The following is an 18,536-nucleotide window of genomic DNA, read 5'->3' on the forward strand; positions in this document are numbered from 1 at the left end:
CACCTCCCGGTAAGAGAGTGAAGATACGCCCTTATAGAATTCCAGAAGCGAGACGGGCGGCCATCAGAAAGGAAATCACCGAACTGTTGGACATGGGGGTTATCCGCCCCTCCAAGAGCGACTGGTCGAGCCCCATTGTCATGGTTCCGAAGCCCGACGGGAGTCGACGCTTTTGCATGGATTATCGTGCCCTTAATGAAATTTCAACATTTGATGCATACCCGATGCCCAATACATCACCACGCTGGACCTCACGAAGGGGTATAGGCAAGTGCCCCTCAAAGAGGATGATATGAAAAAAACAGCTTTTTCCACTGAAGATGGGCACTTCGAATTTACAGTACTTCCCTTTGGCCTGCACGGGGCCCCCGCCACGTTCCAGCGCCTAATGAATACTGTTTTGAAAGGTTTGACGGACTTCACTTCGGCATATCTTGACGACATTGTCATCCATAGCCCAGATTGGTCCACTCATGTATCACACTTACACACTGTCTTCAAAGTCTTGGAGAACGCCAGATTGAAGATCAATGCGAAAAAATCCAAAGTGGCCTTTCAGAAAGTAAAGTACTTGGGCTATTTACTCGGACATGGTGTTATTGAGCCGCAGATAGAAAAAATACGGGCCATAGCTGACACACCATTTCCCACGAACAGAAGAGAAATGAGGGCCTTCCTAGGGTTGGTTGGATACTACCGACGCTTTATACCACAGCTTGCTCACGTGGCTGCCCCTCTCACTGACTCACTGAAGCAACAAGGGAAATCAACGACTCCCATTAAGCCCACGACTAAGATGCAGGACGCTTTCTATAGATTGAAGTCGATTATCACATCTACCCCGGTCCTTACATCTCCGGACTTCTCCAAACCTTTTATTTTACACACCGACGCCTCAGACTATGGCATTGGCGCAGTACTCTCTCAGATGGGGTCGGACAATCATGAACATCCCATATTATACATAAGCAGAAAACTTTTTCCCCGTGAACTAAAGTATGCAAAAATAGAAAAAGAATGCCTCGCCATTAAATGGGCAGTAGAGAAACTCGCATACTATCTTGAAGGACACAAATTTTCTCTGTATACTGACCGTGCCCCCCTGTTGTGGATGGCTCACAACAAATCGAACAATGCCAGGGTTCTGAGGTGGTTTTTGTCCCTGCAGCCCTATAAATTCACTATCCATCAGCGCAAAGGTTCAGACAATATAGGGGCTGATTTTCTATCACGCCACCCACTCCCCGATCCTGAGTGTCTAAGGGGGGAGGTGTGTAACAGAGTGGCAGTACAGGATGATCCTGTATACATTAAAGAGACATTGCAGGACATTGTTCCACCTTCAACACCCCTCTTCTACCCTTCACAGAACGTCGAGACCAAAGACAGCACGCAGGAGAACGAGGAGAGACACTGGCTCTTTAACGAGGAGACAGCAGAGGAATGGGCGGGGCTGTATGATGAGGCGGAGACGTCTTATACGGAGGAAGGCCAGCACCAGATGTGCTTGTTCACCCGGAGAGAAGAAGACGTGCGGAGAGAAGCTGACGAGGAACGGAGGAATACGGACGTGGAGGTAGAAAGGAAGGAAGAACCGGAGTGCGACGAAGCTGTGGCCTCAAGAACGGACGTGAAGCCAGGAGGCCAACGACTTTACGAGTCGCCCCGCCATACACCCAGGGGAGGTGTGTGGCTAACTCAGGTACGCAAAACTATCCGGAACTGGGTGGGACGTAAGGGCGGTTCGCCTAATCAACTCTGATCCCTCCTTGACCCGGTGTACCTTTCCCCGAGCACTACCCTGCACTTTCAGTAGTCCGTCGAAAAGAGTGTTACACGGGTTACTGTGTCCTCACTCCCTTTCCCCTTCACGTGTATATATGTAAAGCACCCATCTCACGAAAGACTATTTCTGTCTGTTTAATCCGAGAGTCAAAACGGACCCAGATGTAAAGCCCCGACGGAGTCCGGAGGTGTTTCGCCGACTCGATCCATCTGAACGTCATCACAGGCGGCCCAGTAGAAGTAGATCTCCACGACGGAATACCTCTTTAAGGAAAAAGTGTACTGACCACTTGTACAACACAATAAAACCTGTTAAAACTAAGACTCGCCTATTGCCGATTCCTCTTGACCCCGTCACACGTACCTAATTAATAAACTTGGGGGAAAAGCTCCTTTTGCCCAGCTACTGCCAAAGAAACAACATGTCAACTGAAAGAAATGCTTTATATAAATCGACATTCATCATGACACAAGGTCCCTCATAATCCTAAATTTTAGTTAAATCTATTTATATACGGCGAAGGCAGTCCTTGTAACCCTGTCTGGCATAGAGCCATTTTGGTACCTGTGTACTAGAGTATGAAGGATGTTTGCCCTATGTGGGAAAGGGTATGCCCAGACGTGGGTCCCGTGCTCACTACACCACTGAGGTCAAGCTATCCTGGCTGATGACGGCTGATAGTCAGAAAACGGTCCTAGGATGCTTGATTCCGGTCCAGGGAGGACATGGCTTGGCACTTCGGGCTTGACTGTTCCCGTGAGACACAGGGTCAAGACTGATTTGCATATGGCCACGTCTGAACTGGGGTGGCGTAGTGAGCAAAATAACGATGGATTAAACCCATATCTCTGACTGGGGGTGAATGTTTTGCCAATATGCAACATTCTGCCCATCATCTTGTGTGTTTTGCTGATAAATATTTTTGCCACTGAAAACAATGTTCAGTGCACACCTCTGCACTCCCCTGGGCATCAGTAGTCCTCATTGGCCGCGCGTCTGGGTGTGCTCGATCGCTATCTTAGCCGCTGCCCCGTCAGAGCCCAGGGCTTCCTCGAGCCTCCAGTCAGCAGCAAGCTTCTCTACTCTCCAGGACCCAGCAGCAATAGTGCCCCGCACTCATGGGTGCCGTCATGGGTACTCAAGCAATTAAATACAGTTCCCTAGCAGGATAATGAATTGGGGTGGGCGTGGAGCTTCAGGCTCACGCGTCCGTCCGCATCAGCTCCCAAGCCACGCCCCCTAGAGGCTTTAATTCCATGCCATTATAATATACAGAGTGAATCCTCCTCCAGGTTTATAGGCAGAGTACAAACAGCTGCAACAACTAAAGGAACAAAGGACAGAATGCATTCTGGGTAGAACTGAGAGAAATTGCCTATGTAAAGAACATTAAGAGGTTCTGGGAAGTTCTCACCTTTGTAGATAGATGGGAATGGTAGATAAGCAAGAGTTTCGCATTTTGTCTGAAAGAATGGGCAAAATATTTTAAAATATATTTTTATTGGTATTTTTCACATTTACAGCATAAGACATATAACATGTAAATTTCGTCGCAATTGCCCATGCAAGGCCCCCTGCCCATAAGCTTTAGCAGTTTGTTTCTTTTGGTGTTTTTATTCGAGGTGCTCATACGCCTGGGTGTCCCTGCCTTTCTGGGGTGCAAACATAAAACACAAAATATAAATGTATTGGCGCCTGATCTGGGATTACGAGGTGCAACACTTAACAAGAAAAACATATAGGTAGTGGCGTTCGTTCCTCGTAACCGTCTGCTACACGCTGGGAACCCGAGGCGAGAGGACAAAGAGGGCTTCACCCTTGTGTCCAGTGTTTTTATCTCTTTTTCCAGAGGGGCCGCCTTTAGTGATTTGTACAAGGATATTGGTCTTGGTGCATGTAATCTATCATACCAAGAATCAGCGGGTCTGCCTGAGCTTAGAACAGCTCTAAAGCACAACCATTACAAGCATATGGCTCCACTGGGACATAGGAGGAGTCCTTTTAAGAGGACGGAATCCCATCACCCACTGAGGTGGCATGCTTCATCATCTGGGATCTCCTCTTGGTTGCAATCCCTAGTGCAACCAAGGGCTACAACCCCTTCAATATGAGGGAGGAGCTCAAGGATGTTGTAATGATAAATTGATTGGATCTTCTAAAAGCCACTAAATGCGAAGCGTACAGAGTGTTTCAGGTTCTGTTTGCAGTGCAAAGAATGGTGATGTGAAAAGTGATCTAAAATTGACTACCAAGAGAGAAAAGAGTTTATTAGTTAACACTTGGTGTCAAAGTTAAAGGACAGTGCAAGTGCAGTTTTAGGAAATATTGGCTGCACTTGTCCGAAAAGCAGGTCTATATGTTTCAGCCATAATGGTCAATATCTGACCGTGGCCTTCTTCAGGACCTCAACAGTAATAGCTACTGCAAAAAAAGTGATAAATGTGACAATAATGTGGTTGGAATAAGTACAACCTACAATAACCTGTAATCTTGTTTTGGAAGACCTCACAAGAGTGTTGATATCACCCATAGGTGTATGGGTGAACACCTCACCTCCCCTAGCAACAGCTCAGGACGTGAGGCACCGCTCTCTCCGTTGGTCCCCTCTGGTTGCAGCTTGTATGAAGTCTGGGGTCTCTTGGTAGCCAATTTCAGATCACTCCACCCTTACATTGAGGGGGTTGTAGCCCTTGGTTGCACTAGGGATTGCAACCAAGAGGGGATCCCAGATGATGAAGCATGCCACCTCGGTGGGTGATGGGATGCCGTCTTCTTAAAAGGACTCCTCCTATGTCCAAGTAGGAGCCGTATGCTTGTACTGGTTGTGCTATAGAGGTGTGTTAAGCTCAGGCAGACCTGCAGATTCTTGGTTTGATATGTTATAGTTTGTGGGGAATCCATCCGCGCAGGTCTTTAAACTTTTCCCTTAGACACTCTACCTACGGTTTTGTATTGTTTGCATGTAAGCTCCTGCCACTGAGCTAAAAACAGATACAACATTATTCTATGTTAAACATCTTAATACTGAAAGTAGAGGGCATTGACCAGTATGAAAAAAATAAGGCACCATGTCTGGATCTAGTGCCTACCGATCTCTGTCTGGAAACTCTACTACTGTGGGCCAGAGTGCTCACCAGAGTATTTGATGCGGCTGTAGCCAATAATAATAATACTCACTCTTGCCATTCAGCTAACCTAGTGCCCCTATACAAGAAAAGGAATCGGAGCTGTTCCTCTAACTACCAACCAGTTTCTCTTTTGGATGGGGCTGGCAAACATTTTGGCAACATTGTACTAAATCGACTTCATTTTTGGGTGGATAAGGGAATTATTTTATCTGAGGTACAGGCCGGCAAGAGTAAAAACTATAGATTAATGTATTTGTTTAGAGGATTTGCTATAAATACTCAGTAATAAAAAAGTCATCCACTTAACATTTGTAGACCTGAAGTCTGCTTTCTACCTTGTTAATCGTGCAATACTATGGCAAACACTGAATGAGTAGGGGTAGAGAGCCCCATTTTGTGGTAATACCACTAAAGGTAGATATAGACCTCCAGGTGAATGCAGTGAAATATTTCCTATCCAGTAGAGTGTAGGACAAGGTTGTGTGCTAGCCCCCATGCTTTTTATACTATGTGTAAATTACGTCACAGACTGTCTATTTAAGAACCCCTTGATGATCCTACCATACCCTATCCTTCTTTTTGTTGATGATGCGGTTTTATTGGAACAAACAGAAAATGTAATTCATAAATTAATGAGAAGTTTTATGGATTATTGTGACAAGGCGGCCTTGTGCATTAAATATAGAAAGACAAAAGTCATAGCATTAAAGCAGTTGCGAGATTAAAGAGGAAGCTAATGATAAATGATGAGCAAATTTGGGATAAGGTTTATTGAACAGTTTAACTGGAAGGAGCAGATATTGAAGGCTAGTACTATTCTATCGCAGACTGCACGAGTGGTATTGAAATTCAGACAAAGAGCAGGTGCCCAATGTATTAGTATAATACCCTAAATCTACTAGCAGAAATCAGTAGCGGATGCACTTTATGGGGTCGAGCATTGAAAGTATGGCAGTCTATGCACATTGCAAGTAGTCAAAAATAATCTTCAAAGGGCCATGCTAAGGGTGGTACGAGGCACGCCTCTGCTGGCACTTTATGTGTAACTTAGCCTTACTCCAATCTCTGATCAGTCTTATTAGGAACCCAAAGCATCAATATACTTGATAGTTCGAGGATGCAGAAAGTTGTGGCAGAATAGGATAAAGTAGTTGGCTGGTCCATTTAAGAGATTATTAATCGACCTACAATTAGGGTCCCTATAGACTGACCAAGTAAAGTGGGACGCAATACTCTGAAAATTGTGAATGAGCATTTTCATGTGCTTTAGCGGAGAACAAAGTTTGCCATGATAAAAGCAGGCTGTATATTAGCTGATTATTTTGACTTCAGGTTAGGCCTGGGTTACAAGTTTTATCTAGACCATATCCCCCAAGCTGAAATGTACATCATAGATTAAGTTCAGAATGGGGATTTTTTGCACAAGGGAATACCTTGTTAAATGTGCAAGGCTCTCAAGGAAATGTGAATCTTGCAACTGTATGTGTGAGGGAAAGAATACTATCATGCACCTGCGTTGTTGCCCAAAATTTGTTATAGCACGTAAAAAGATGGCTCTTGCCCATATTTAGGCTTTATGGGATAGCTTGACTAGGACAGCACTAGCCATCAGGTACAGCACAGATGGCAAAATAATGTTTAATTTGATAGATTCCTATTTATGTGCAGTATGGCCTCTTGCAAGAGATGTACTGGCTGTTGTAAAAACCAGAACTGAAGACAGTAGGAATATTTTCCTTATTAGTAGATGCTAAGTTCTTTTTAATTAAATTGTTTTATGCGTGATGTAACTTGAATTGCACAAACACTTGCACCTTGTTTATCTATTTTCTACACTTGTTGTGTGCTGATAGCCTCTCCCAATCCATGAACATTTCCATTAAAACCATACATTTGACACAAGGAATGTGAACAGTATCTGCTTTTTCTACTTTATGACCTGCTTGAGATGTACCAATCACTTGCAGAAGCAATTTGAAGGATAGACAGAATATATGTATTTTTTTTAAAACCTTTATTGTAGCATTCAATAAAAATACACGCATGGGCCTACAAGCGCAGGGGCCGGCCGCAAAACAAAATTAAGACCCACTTTATCACGGTACAACACAGCTCATCAGCCGACAACCCTGAGGTCCGGCGGCGATTCAGGATAGAACTTGTATTAGAATGCACAACTGAGTCACAGGATGAGACAGAGGTTTCATTTTATATTATTTAAAGAAAGGATCAGGTGCCATACAATCAAACAGAAGAATACGGGGGACAGGACAAGAGACAGGATATGCACGTAATAACCGCCATAATAGAACATTGGCACCAAAGCGTTTGGATCGGTGTAAACGACAATACAATATACATTCTATGTTGAGCGCCAGTTCTCAGGGCCTGCCCACCCAGGAATCAGGTTATCGTAAAAGCATAAGCACTAAATACGAGTACACAATAAAAATCCGAATGATTTGCAAGCTATACCGATCCTTTAAGGAAGAAAAAGGGAAGGAAGAAAAAGGCGAATAGAAATAAAAAAAAGGCAAAATAAAAAAAAGCCTCCAACCCCCCACCTTGCACCCCTGCAAATGGCTACAGCCTAACCCCACTAGCAGCGTGCCTGTCGCCCCTAATAACTAAAACCCTAAAAGTAGGAAAAAGAATGGAGGAGGGCTTATCCATTTGGGCTCCCAGCCCCTATAGTCCCCCCGCCAGAAACAGACACCCCCTATCGCAAAAAGACCAACGTATGAAACCACTTATAGGAGAAATTAGGGGGCACTGTTATACACCGCCCAGCCTCGTAGATCAAACAGTTGCAGGTCGAACACCCATAAAAGCCTCTCCAACCCGTCCCGACCGAAATGATCTTAAGCCTGACCCTTCCGAACCAGCACACGACCCCCCCCAGCGAGACCCAAAAGTACACAAAGGTGTCATAAAGGAGAAGGGAGTCATCAAAAATCAATCCATGGCAACTCGTAGACAGAGAGTCCACAAGAACTTCAGACGCAGAAAAACTCTCTCTCCTAGATGGACAGTCCCAATGTATCTTGCCCCGGATTCGTGAAGTCACCAAGAAAGGAGAAGACGACCACAAAATGAAAGAGAAGTCAAGAACAAAAGTCTCCGGGAGGGGAACGACTACCGATACCTCCAAAGTCGATAGTGATGGGAGGTTCGGTAATACACTAACGACCTCGGGAACACCGTCCTCCAGGGCACCATCCGATGGTTTCAATACTTGCTTCCTTACGGGGTCCTCGCACGGAGTCAAAATGGCCGCGGCTTGAATGGCTGCAGATTGCTGTTCCAACAGTGAGGCAGGGTCCGGTTCAACAAGGATTATCTCAGATAGGCCCGTATCCAATTTGTTCAATAAGACATCCACATGTGAATGAAACGCCCAAATCTCTGCCAATATTGACCTTAGCGATGGCTCAGCACTGTTCGATCCATAGTCTCACGCCCGACACCAATCACAATCACCTCCCCCGGTGAATCTGGCATCCTCGGGGGGGACAAACAGGATCACGAACGGGCAGATGCGTAGGGTGACCAGTCTTTATTCGCATCCACGGTCAACCCGGTTAATGCCGCAGGCCAGAGACCCCGACTCACCGAACCCCGGCAGGGCCCAACACCGGGTCCGGGGTACGGGGACCCCAACCCACAGTCACCAGCAAGCAGAGTCACTCCTCCATCGATACTGAGCAATAGAAACGATCGCCGCCAAATTCGGGCTTAAAAGAAGCCTCCACTCCGATTGACCGGACTCAGCCTGGGTCTCCCGGCCGATGTTGTTGCACTGCAGCCCGGCTGTAGAAGTACTCGAGGCCCCAGCTTCCCGACTGGAGTAGGTCGCAATCTTCAACTCAATGCAACTTCGTCAAACCAGCCGATAAAAGTTTCCGGATTTCACCATCGGAGTGCGGAACCGTTCATTCACACAGGGGCTACGCGTAAAATCAGGATAATGTACAGGATATTGTGGCGGGATACGGAGGTCAGCGGAGCCGGGAGCCTAAGCAGCCATCTTGTTCGCCGGCGTAGCTCCTCCTCATAGACAGAATATTTAACTGAATAATAATAGATTTGAAAAATGTTATTGAAATTGTTTTAGATGCAACAGAAATTGTGATTTCTTCAACTGTATATGCACTTTATTTAAATATTTGGTACATAGACATGTGCTGATTGTATGTTATAATGCTTGCAATTCCTGTACAAAATTAATTTTTTGCTTGATAGAGTATATGTTTTTAGGTCATGGATTGTCAATATAGGTATAATTTTAATTGCATTTATATATAGTAAATATATTATGTGTTAAATTGTAAGGTGATTACCTGAGCGATGAATGTATTCTCTGAATGTATTCTCTGAAAAAAGGTCTTGTTCAATTGAGTATCCTTCAACATAGCTATAGGCTAATTTTTCTTAATCATGTAATATTTTATCCTGCAATGTTTCAACACCAAATTCATTCACTCATTTTTCAAGCTCACAGCTTATATCTATGTGATGGCCATATTCAATAATCTGAAGTACCCAGCTTGAGCCACCAGAAGTACATACTCCTACCCAGTTACGGTTTTATCACATCCTGTCCAACACCTGAATAAACATAACTTAAACATAACTAGTGTAACCAGCAAACAATTTAACCTACTCAAACAATTGCAACTAACTGCTAACCTCACGTTTACTCCACCCAATGCAACCCTTAGCCCTGCATGTATCAATTTGTCCAACCATGTCAGGTCTCTAGGCTTTCCTACCTCAAAACCCCTTAACCAATGTAATTGTTTTAGATTCTTGTGAGAAGTGAGCTTGCCAACTGGAGAGCCAAGGTGCCCAAGACATCCCTCTGAGCCTTAGGCAACCATTACCTTAAAATGAGCATTAGAAACAAAAAGAAAGGAAATGCCCTCTCATTGGACTCATCTCTGTGCTTCCACTTTTGAATTGCATATGGCAAAAACGTTACAGCTGGGTAAATCCTAAAATTGTAGTGATAATATGATCGTATGTTAGTATTCATCTATCTTCAGCAGAAGGTTTACAGCGATGGCCCACAAGCCTGCTTTTTGATGAATGCCATCTTGTGTATGTGGAGCCACTCCTGTGCTTTCCTCCCCGGGTCGAATATAAACATATGGTATCCCAACTGGTATTATTTAAAGACAGTTACAAAGGATATGTTGAAAACATTATCAGAAAGGAGAAAGAGGCTTGGTCATAGTTGTAAATGTGCTCTTGGCATTATATTTATCCAAAACAGAAAAAACTCGTTACAGTTGAATCAGCACTGTAGACAATTCAATTAAAACAACCCTATTTGTACTTGGTGCTCAAGTGGTGTTAGTGAAGTACTCCCCAGGTCATCGTTGTTCCCTTCAACATGGGATACAGTGTTAAATCCCTGTTCCAAATTCAAAGCCTCAGTTGAGTCAGTAAAGAAACACAACTTGGTACCATTTAGAACTCATGGCTTTGCAGACAAGAGCAGCCCATACTTCATTCCTGTCTCCTTCAGTCTCTGCTTCGCTCTAATAAGCCTTCTTTTTGCCTGTCAAACTGATCCTGGCGGAATGTAGTGTAATATCTCAGGCCCTACAGTTAAACAACTAGGCTGTTTGTGGCCTCCAAATCGTAACGGCTTGGACATCAGGGCTGTATGAACTTTTTTGGCAAAGAAAAATTGGATGATGACTTGAAGGCTACCAAAGTCTGCAAATCAGTGGACCCCCAAGACCCATAAGCAGGCCCAAAATCCTTAATTTTTTTCTGGAGTCACGTTCTTCAGAGTCGTTGAGCCTTATCTCCAGGAGTCTTGTGTGAACGATGCTGGTCTTCAGTTATGATTGGCATCCCTGCACTGTCACTTATAGTTACTCGGGACAGAAGTTTCCATCATGGTGACTTGGATTACAACGGAGGTTGACCTTGTTTATTACTGCCTACATTTTTTCATTGATGGTCGAGACACCTGTACCACCTTCAGAAGGCCTGCCCTGCCAATAGTTTTCCTGACAGTTCCAAGGGTTTGCAGTAATATTAGAGCCAATCAGCTGTGCTGAGTGTGGAAGGTCCCTAGTACAGAAGAAGTTGCATCAGTCTGTAAAACAATCTGCTGCCCAGTGGAGACTGGTCATTTACTTTGACTAGCCCATGGGAAAATTCTTGCTTGTGTCAGAAGCATGGCAAAGGCCTTATGTACTGTGTGAGTGGATCTGCTGTGAAGGGGAAGCCAGGAGCCAGACAATTTACTGTAGACCTGAAATTGAGGGAAGCCCTCTGTAACTGTAAACAGTGGACTGGCGTCTGAGGAACCAATATTGAAGTTTCATGTTTTTTGCTCATTAGCTTCTCATTTAAACTGGGATATTTGCTGTACTGTTGAGCAGCATGTTGTAAAATAATAGACAAAATGCTTCTAAAGGTCTTCTCTATTAAATAAATTAAATGGTATTAATTTTCTCTCAGTGACAATCAGTGCACGGTTGCTCTCTCCTACAGGTTTTTAAAGAGCCAAAGCCAACACATTTCTTTGTGATTTTATATCTGAAAACTGCTTCTTGCTTGAAAAAGATTTTCAGGTGCCATTCATTTTTGGTGTGTTGTAGCTATGCCCATGTTTTGGACCTTTTACTTTTGTTTACCGATTATTTCTCATTTTTCTAAGGAAAGCCTAGTACTTCATTTGGCTATCAAGGCTGAGACCTGTATTTCTCACAGAATTCATCTTACCTAATTGGAGATTGATTGTTTTGGCTTTGCACGAGAGCAGTCACAGTTCGCATAAGACTGTGACCGTCCTTCACCTATCTTAACATTATAGTTTCCTACAGATAATATTCCTAGTTATTTCATGTTTGCTGTCTTGCCTATCATAAGTGTACAATTTCATGCTTGTGAAAAACAAGTTTGTACATTTTTTATTGCAAAACTTTTATCTTGAACCCATTTGTCTTTGAAGTGCACTGTTGCCGGGAAAATTTTGTTTTCATAGTGTAATAATGCATTTCTTTCAGAAGGAACTGACTTGCAAAACTTCAACCACATCGACTTCCAGCAAAAGCTCACCCGAGAAGATCTATTTCCTCCGTAATAACCACCAAAGCACAATTCAACTTCAGCTAAACGCTTCACAACAGCTGAATGCCGATCAAAAGAAAATAATCAGTTCCTCCAACATGGACCTCCCATGCGATGGCTCTAAAGATCCTGGCTTTGATAATTGTTCCAAGGCAGGACGTTGTAAAATATCAACTGAAAACATTGTAAAGACTTCTGCAAACATTGGGACTGATAAACTAAAACCTAGGGAAAAGTTGCTGAACAAAAGGAGGTTTCGTGAACGACCCTATTGTAAAAAACAGTCATCTAATAAAGTTGAACCAAGTAAGTAAACTTACTATTTTACATACTTTTAGTGACATTTTAAAAGTGTTAATCCCAGTGGATTTTCCTAGCTGCGGACATTCTAAAATGTAAGAAACCTTACAGTGATCACCTGTTTTGGGAGAAGACCATATACATTTATAGAGTTTTATATCCATGAGGTTAGATTTATCTACTTTTAGGACTTGGTGAGAATTAGATGGAGACTAGGCATGTGTTAATATAAACCATGCATTCTTAGGAGGGTGTCCCTTCTTTTTCACATCACTGTAGTGTGGGCAGATTTTCAATGCTGACGACCATATTTCGCTAGTTGGGTCCGCATGTAGCATCAAAAGTTGTATATGTATCAGTTCATATGTCTGCAGATACTTTTAGTACATTTTACAGTAGTTTTTAGATGAAAGCAAACTTCTATTTCTCTACAGTTGTTCTTTCGAGTGATGACGATGAAGCATCAACTGACCTTGAAAATATGGAAAATGTGGACAGTCCTGCCTCCCAGGACTGCCTACCAGACAAAATGGAACCTGAACTGAACTCAAAGACCCTTTTGTCAGAAACACGAATATCCCAGGAAGGTGAACAGACTATGGAACAACATATGGTAAAGTATTTATTTTCCTATTTACAGCACGACTCATAACCTCACACAGCCAGTATAAAGTTATTGAGAGACATCTTTCTAAACCTGTCATCTTTACCATTTTACATTCCTATATCTTGGCTGCTTCCCATCCCCAATCTGTAAGTACTGTACCATCTAGTAGTCAGAGTAGAGGTGGCTTCTACAGCTGTTCATTCAGGCCTTCCTTACCGGGTACCCTGCTTTTGGGTGTATGTGCTTTTAGGTAGAAATGCCTCCTGGCCTTGTGGGGCTGTACCGTTGCCACTTCCCTTTTTTCTACCCATCGATGTGGCTTCATACCTGATTCTCTCATGCACATCATCTTCCTTTGCAAGACCTGGCACTGTTGCTCATTCAGATGTTTATTCATTAGGTTTCTTTTTTTCATCTCTACTATCTTACGTCTTAATGCTCTGACTTGAAGGTGTCCATCATGCCACTGGTTTCTTTTACTACGTATAAACAAAAAGAATCCACAGTAAAGTATTTAGTATGGTCCCTACAGTGGTTGGGAGCACACAGTGTTCTTTAAATACCCCTCACACACCAATAGGACCCTTGGTGTCATGCTTCATCATCGGGGTCTTCGCATCCCTCTACGGAATGCGGCATGCTGCTAACCTGCGTCTACGCGGGAGCACTGTTGTAAACTCTATATGTGGTGCGTGAGGGTATTTTGGGCAATATGTGAGTGGTTGGGTCAGAAGTGAAATAACGTGTGAGTGTTTATTAAAAAAATACCTGGCATGTGAGTGCTGAAACTTTTTTTTAATTCTGTCTCCATGCTGGTACTGTTAAAAGAGTGTGGCTGAGGTATTATTGTATTTAATGTACAATACCTCATTTGTGCGTCAACATGTTTAGAAGATAGGCTTCTTCTTTAGGACGGGGTGCACAGATTCCCACCTTTACTCTCGTCAGGAAAAGGGTAAATTACCTATACTCAATGTATTCACATGTAAGTAATACGCTAAATGTGCCTATTCACTTAATATCTATCAGGAAGTACCTGCAATGAGGACCTGGAAAAAAGAGAAAGATCACAGGGAAAAGAAACACATGTGGTATTCATGTTGTAACATCCAGCATGGTTATAAAGTGCCCTAAAAAGTGTGCCAGTAATACTTTCTAGACACATAAGGTCATTCTATTCCAGTGCAGTGCCCTGTAAAAAATGACAAGTACAAGACAAACAGACACATAACATAAAACACACACTCTATCCAGAAGGACATTGGTTGTGATGGTCCTGTATCCAATATAATGTTAACCTTAGGTAAAAACATATTGTAGAGAAAATGCATACTTTTTACCAGTTGTTAAAAAATGCCATGAGCCTGAAAAACAGAGGGATCCTGTGCTCATTTGAGCAACCTGTACAATAAGGCAAGAAAAAAGCACATGGGTCTGATATCAAGCTGTAGCAGATGACTGTGATTTCAGACTCACCTAGCTGTTACGATATTTGATATTTCGCCAGTTGAAGCCGTAGAATAGATTCACTTTGTTGAGGAAAATTAAATTTTTGGTCATGTTATGTTCCCTAGCGCGCACCCCACCGACTCCATGTACCGGCTTAAAGTGCATGTAACTTCCCTCCTGTGCCAGCTATGAAGACGCAAATACATTTGCGTCCAACGTTAACTTGTCCTCTTTCAGATCCACCATGAATGGATTGTATAGTCCGTTCCTAAGTATGCTATGCCACCGTCTTTTTGTAGTACACTTTACATGTTTTCCCTGCTCTAGCAGAGTAGGCCCTGAATTCCTGCCATCGAGCCTCTTTTCTGGCTTTCGACTCTGACAGCTCCTGCCCAGCCTACCTCTGTACCCGTGAACTCTGACTTACTTTCAGCGCGGCCCCTCGCGCTCAGCTCAGCCTACTTTCTGCCAAGACTGACTATAACCTTCGAGTTATCTGTTCCGCTCCTCGAGAATGCATTCCTGCCTACTAGATCCTGTAAACATCCTCTCCAGCTGCAGAGCCAAAGGGCCGACCTGTCTCAATGCAAGTAATTCATAGCCTCTTTTGCCATGCTTCAATGGAAGGCCCCGAGCCCCCACGCTTCACATGCAGACACTTAGGCGCTTATACACGCATCCACAGTTAGCATAGAATAGCTTCTGCCCTAGAGACCTTTCCGCCCAGATAGTATGGTTCCTAAACACCAGATATCAGATATGATAGTAGTACAAGTTGATCTGACATGCCAGACTTCTGTCCCTTTCCGTCAGTGTAAATGTCAAATCCCCTGCACCCCTTCAATCACACGTCATGCAGCTGCGCGCGCATCCAAGCTTCCGATTTCTGCTGACATTGCAACAATTCTGTTAGCACCACCCCTTGGTGCCACCCACTTGCGTCACCTATCAGTGACGTTTCTAGCACACACCTCTGGTTCACGCCTAGTTCACGCCTCTTGATCACGTACTAGTACCACGTGTATACTGTTATCTTGTCTTCTCTCAGCTGTTACGCCTCTTACATTATTACTTATGATGTGAATTAAGTATATAAGCTATGGAATATCAATAAAGTTTGCTCTATCCCTTCTGACACCCCTGTGGTGGTCAGAACATGATATCCTGGTCAAGACCATTCCTTTATGAGGAATAAAACCCTTAGAAACTCTAACACCACGGACTCTGTCTTTTTTCATTCCGATTGAGTTATTATTGATTAAGTACTTACCTGCATAGAAATTAAGAGAGTAAATTAATTATTTACGTCATTGTTCTGACTAGTAGCAAGTGACCACTGGTCCCTACCTGCTGTGGTGCCCGACCCATTGATGTCTCTGCCCCTGCAAAATATTGATGGTGATAAGTGATAGGGGGCTTTCCCCCTAGCAAGCGAATACTTTAAATAGGGCAGTGGGTAAATGGACTTTGCACTTCAATGAACTGTTCAGGCTCCTACCAGTGACTGGATATCAGGTCACCCCAAGACTCTGCTCCTGTGATCTCCTGCAGCAGTTTTTACAGCCCTCAAATTACGTTTTCTCAAAACTAATATAGACATGTAGCTGCAGGTTCCTCACCTTTAAACTTCTAGACGTCAGGCTGGATCTGGAAGATTTTTCCTGGCAGTACCCATGCGATCCTGTTGATGGCCTCGGCCTACTCTGCTTGACATTGTCGGCGTCGTGTTCGTCGTCTGACGTCAGTTCTTTTCTTTCTGCGCTATCCGCTCCAATCCGTTGAAGAGATCTACCCCCTGGCAGTTTTTGACAGACTTTTTTTTACTTTTTGTCGACTTTGTCGGTGTGTTAGGAAGTCATCTCAAGTAAGAAGACTGCGGAATTTAAGCCGTGCGGTGCCTGTCACTGCACCATGTCACTCACGGACCCCCATTTGGCTTGTCTTTGGTGCCTGGAGCGTGATCATAACTCCAAGTCATGCTCCGACTGCTGGACCATGGCCAGAAGGCTTTGAGGGAGCGGCCCCTAAAGTTTCTTGCTGCACAGAGTCCTGCACCATGAAGGTCGCCTCGTCTGTCTCGATTCAGGTCCAGGTCTTGGTCGAGAGGAAGGTCCGAGCCCCGCTCCAGTGAATCGAAATCCTCTTTGTCGAAGTAGTCAAAGTTATGTTATGTTATGTTAAAAAGTTTTCTAAAGCGCACAGCTGCCCCAGCAAAGGGGCGTCCCGGTGCTATCGGATCTACCTACACAGAAAACAGCCAGGCACGGCACTGACAATCCTAGCTATAATCTATACTAACGCAAAAAGGAAGGTTTTAATAGCTTTCCGAAATGCAAGCAAGTTCTCCATACCGCGGATGGATATCGGTAGAGAATTCCATAGCTTGGCAGCCAGATGGCGAAATGAACGCCTGCCAGTCCTGCCACGTTTGAACCGCGGGACAGTCACCAATTGCTGACCCAATGAACGCAACTGTCGGGGAGGGACAAACGGGATAAAAAGGTCACACACAAGCGCTGGGCTACGTTTTTTAAGATCCTAAAAGATAGACAAAGGGCTTTAAACTGGATCCGTTTATAAATCGGAAGCCAGTGCAGCCCTTGAATTGTAGCCCCAGCCGGACAGTGGCGAGGGAGACCTACCAAACTTCTGGCTGCAGAATTTTGAACTCGTTGCAGCTGCCTTATCTCTGCTTTATTGGCCCCAAGAAAGAAGAGAACTGGCATAATCTAAGCGAGTCAAGATGGTGGACTGCACAATTAGCTGATGTACTACCGGATCAAAAAATTTCAGAAGGGGTTTAAGACCTCTCAGTAATCCTATGCAGGTGGCAGCAACTCTCTTGGTATGGGTCTGGAAACTCAGCGTGTCATCCATCCAGACCCCAAGGTTCTTTACAACTGCCTTAGGCCTAGGCATAGGACCAAGGGGCGCTGGCCACCAGTGTTCATTCCACAAGTCCGCCTTCTTTCCCACCAGCAAAACTTCATTTTTGCTGGCGTTAAGTTGCAGGTGATTTTCTGTCATCCATTGAGCCACTGCTGTCATCCCCTCTCTAAATCTGGAAGCCGCTGCTGATGGACCCTCAGCTAAGGTGATAACAAGCTGGGTGTCGTCCGCGTAAGACACCATCGTAAGGTCCCAACTTTTCGCGACAGCACCCAGAGGCTGAACATAAAGGTTGAACAGCGCCGGGCTCAGAGCTGAGCCTTGTGGTACCCCCTGGCCAATAGAGTGGGATTGAGAAAGGAACGGCGTGGCCGACACACGAAAAGATCTCTCCGCTAAGAAGGACCTAAACCAATCCAGGGCAGTGCCAATAACCCCTGCTGCCTCCAAACGATGGAGAAGGATACGATGTGAGACCGTGTCAAAGGCAGCGCTCAGATCTAACAAAATGAGCGCTGCACTTTGACCGGCATCCAAGACGTTCCGAAGATGTTCTGTGGTGGCAAGCAGGGCCGTTTCCGTGCTATGACCCGGCCGAAAACCGTTCTGTGACGGGTCCAGAATGTTATGGGTACTCAAGAAATGTGATAAGATGTTATTAAAGTGGGCTTCAGCAATCTTGGCTGCCCAAGGAAGAAGTGAGATAGGTCTGAAATTCTCAGGTTTTGAGTCATCTAACGTAGGCTTCTTAATAAAAGGAGACACATAGGCCTCTTTCCATTCAACAGGGACTATTGCCGTAGCGAAGGACCGATTCAATATATGGCATAGCGTCTGCCGAAGCTGCGAGAGTGACTCCAAAAATTGGGGCGGCCTGAGTGGGTCAGAAGGGGAGCCAGATTTGATTCTACCCCCCAATTTAGTGAGTTCCATCTACGAAATCTCTGGTATAACTGATAACGTAGGGCAAGATTCCTCCCTCACAGGCGTATGAATGGTATAGGGGGCCACGTGTGGAAAGGATTGGTAAATCTTTTGCACTTTTTCCACAAAAAAAGTCGCAAGTTCTTCACAATGTTGTGCGGAAGTAACACACAATCTGGCCACTCTGTTGCTCCTGAGCTCTTTAAAGATTTTAAAAATACATTTGATCGGATTTGGACTCGCCTTGATCTCCTTCACATAGAAAGCTGCGCGTGCAGCACAAATAGCTTTACGATAAAGCTTGACTTTAGACATATAGATTATTTTCTCTCCATCAAGTTATTCCCTTCTCCAGACACGT

General features: G+C 44.3%; 1 protein-coding gene across 4 annotated transcripts in view; it reads left to right on the top strand.

The window, feature by feature from the left end:
* SENP7 (SUMO specific peptidase 7) overlaps positions 1-18,536 on the top strand; it is a 1,147,554-nt gene that overhangs the window by 370,230 nt on the left and 758,788 nt on the right. For 2 of the 4 annotated variants that reach the window (XM_086934477.1, XM_086934475.1), the window contains 2 exons: positions 11,943-12,312; positions 12,741-12,919. In XM_086934477.1, the coding sequence (XP_086790603.1) occupies positions 11,943-12,312; positions 12,741-12,919 (549 nt within the window). The remainder of the gene's footprint in view (positions 1-11,942; positions 12,313-12,740; positions 12,920-18,536) is intronic. The other 2 variants (XM_086934476.1, XM_086934478.1) reach the window with 1 other exon arrangement.

This window comes from Lissotriton vulgaris, chromosome 8 (genome assembly GCF_964263255.1).
Source record: "Lissotriton vulgaris chromosome 8, aLisVul1.2, whole genome shotgun sequence".
Classification (NCBI taxonomy): Eukaryota; Metazoa; Chordata; class Amphibia; order Caudata; family Salamandridae; genus Lissotriton; species Lissotriton vulgaris.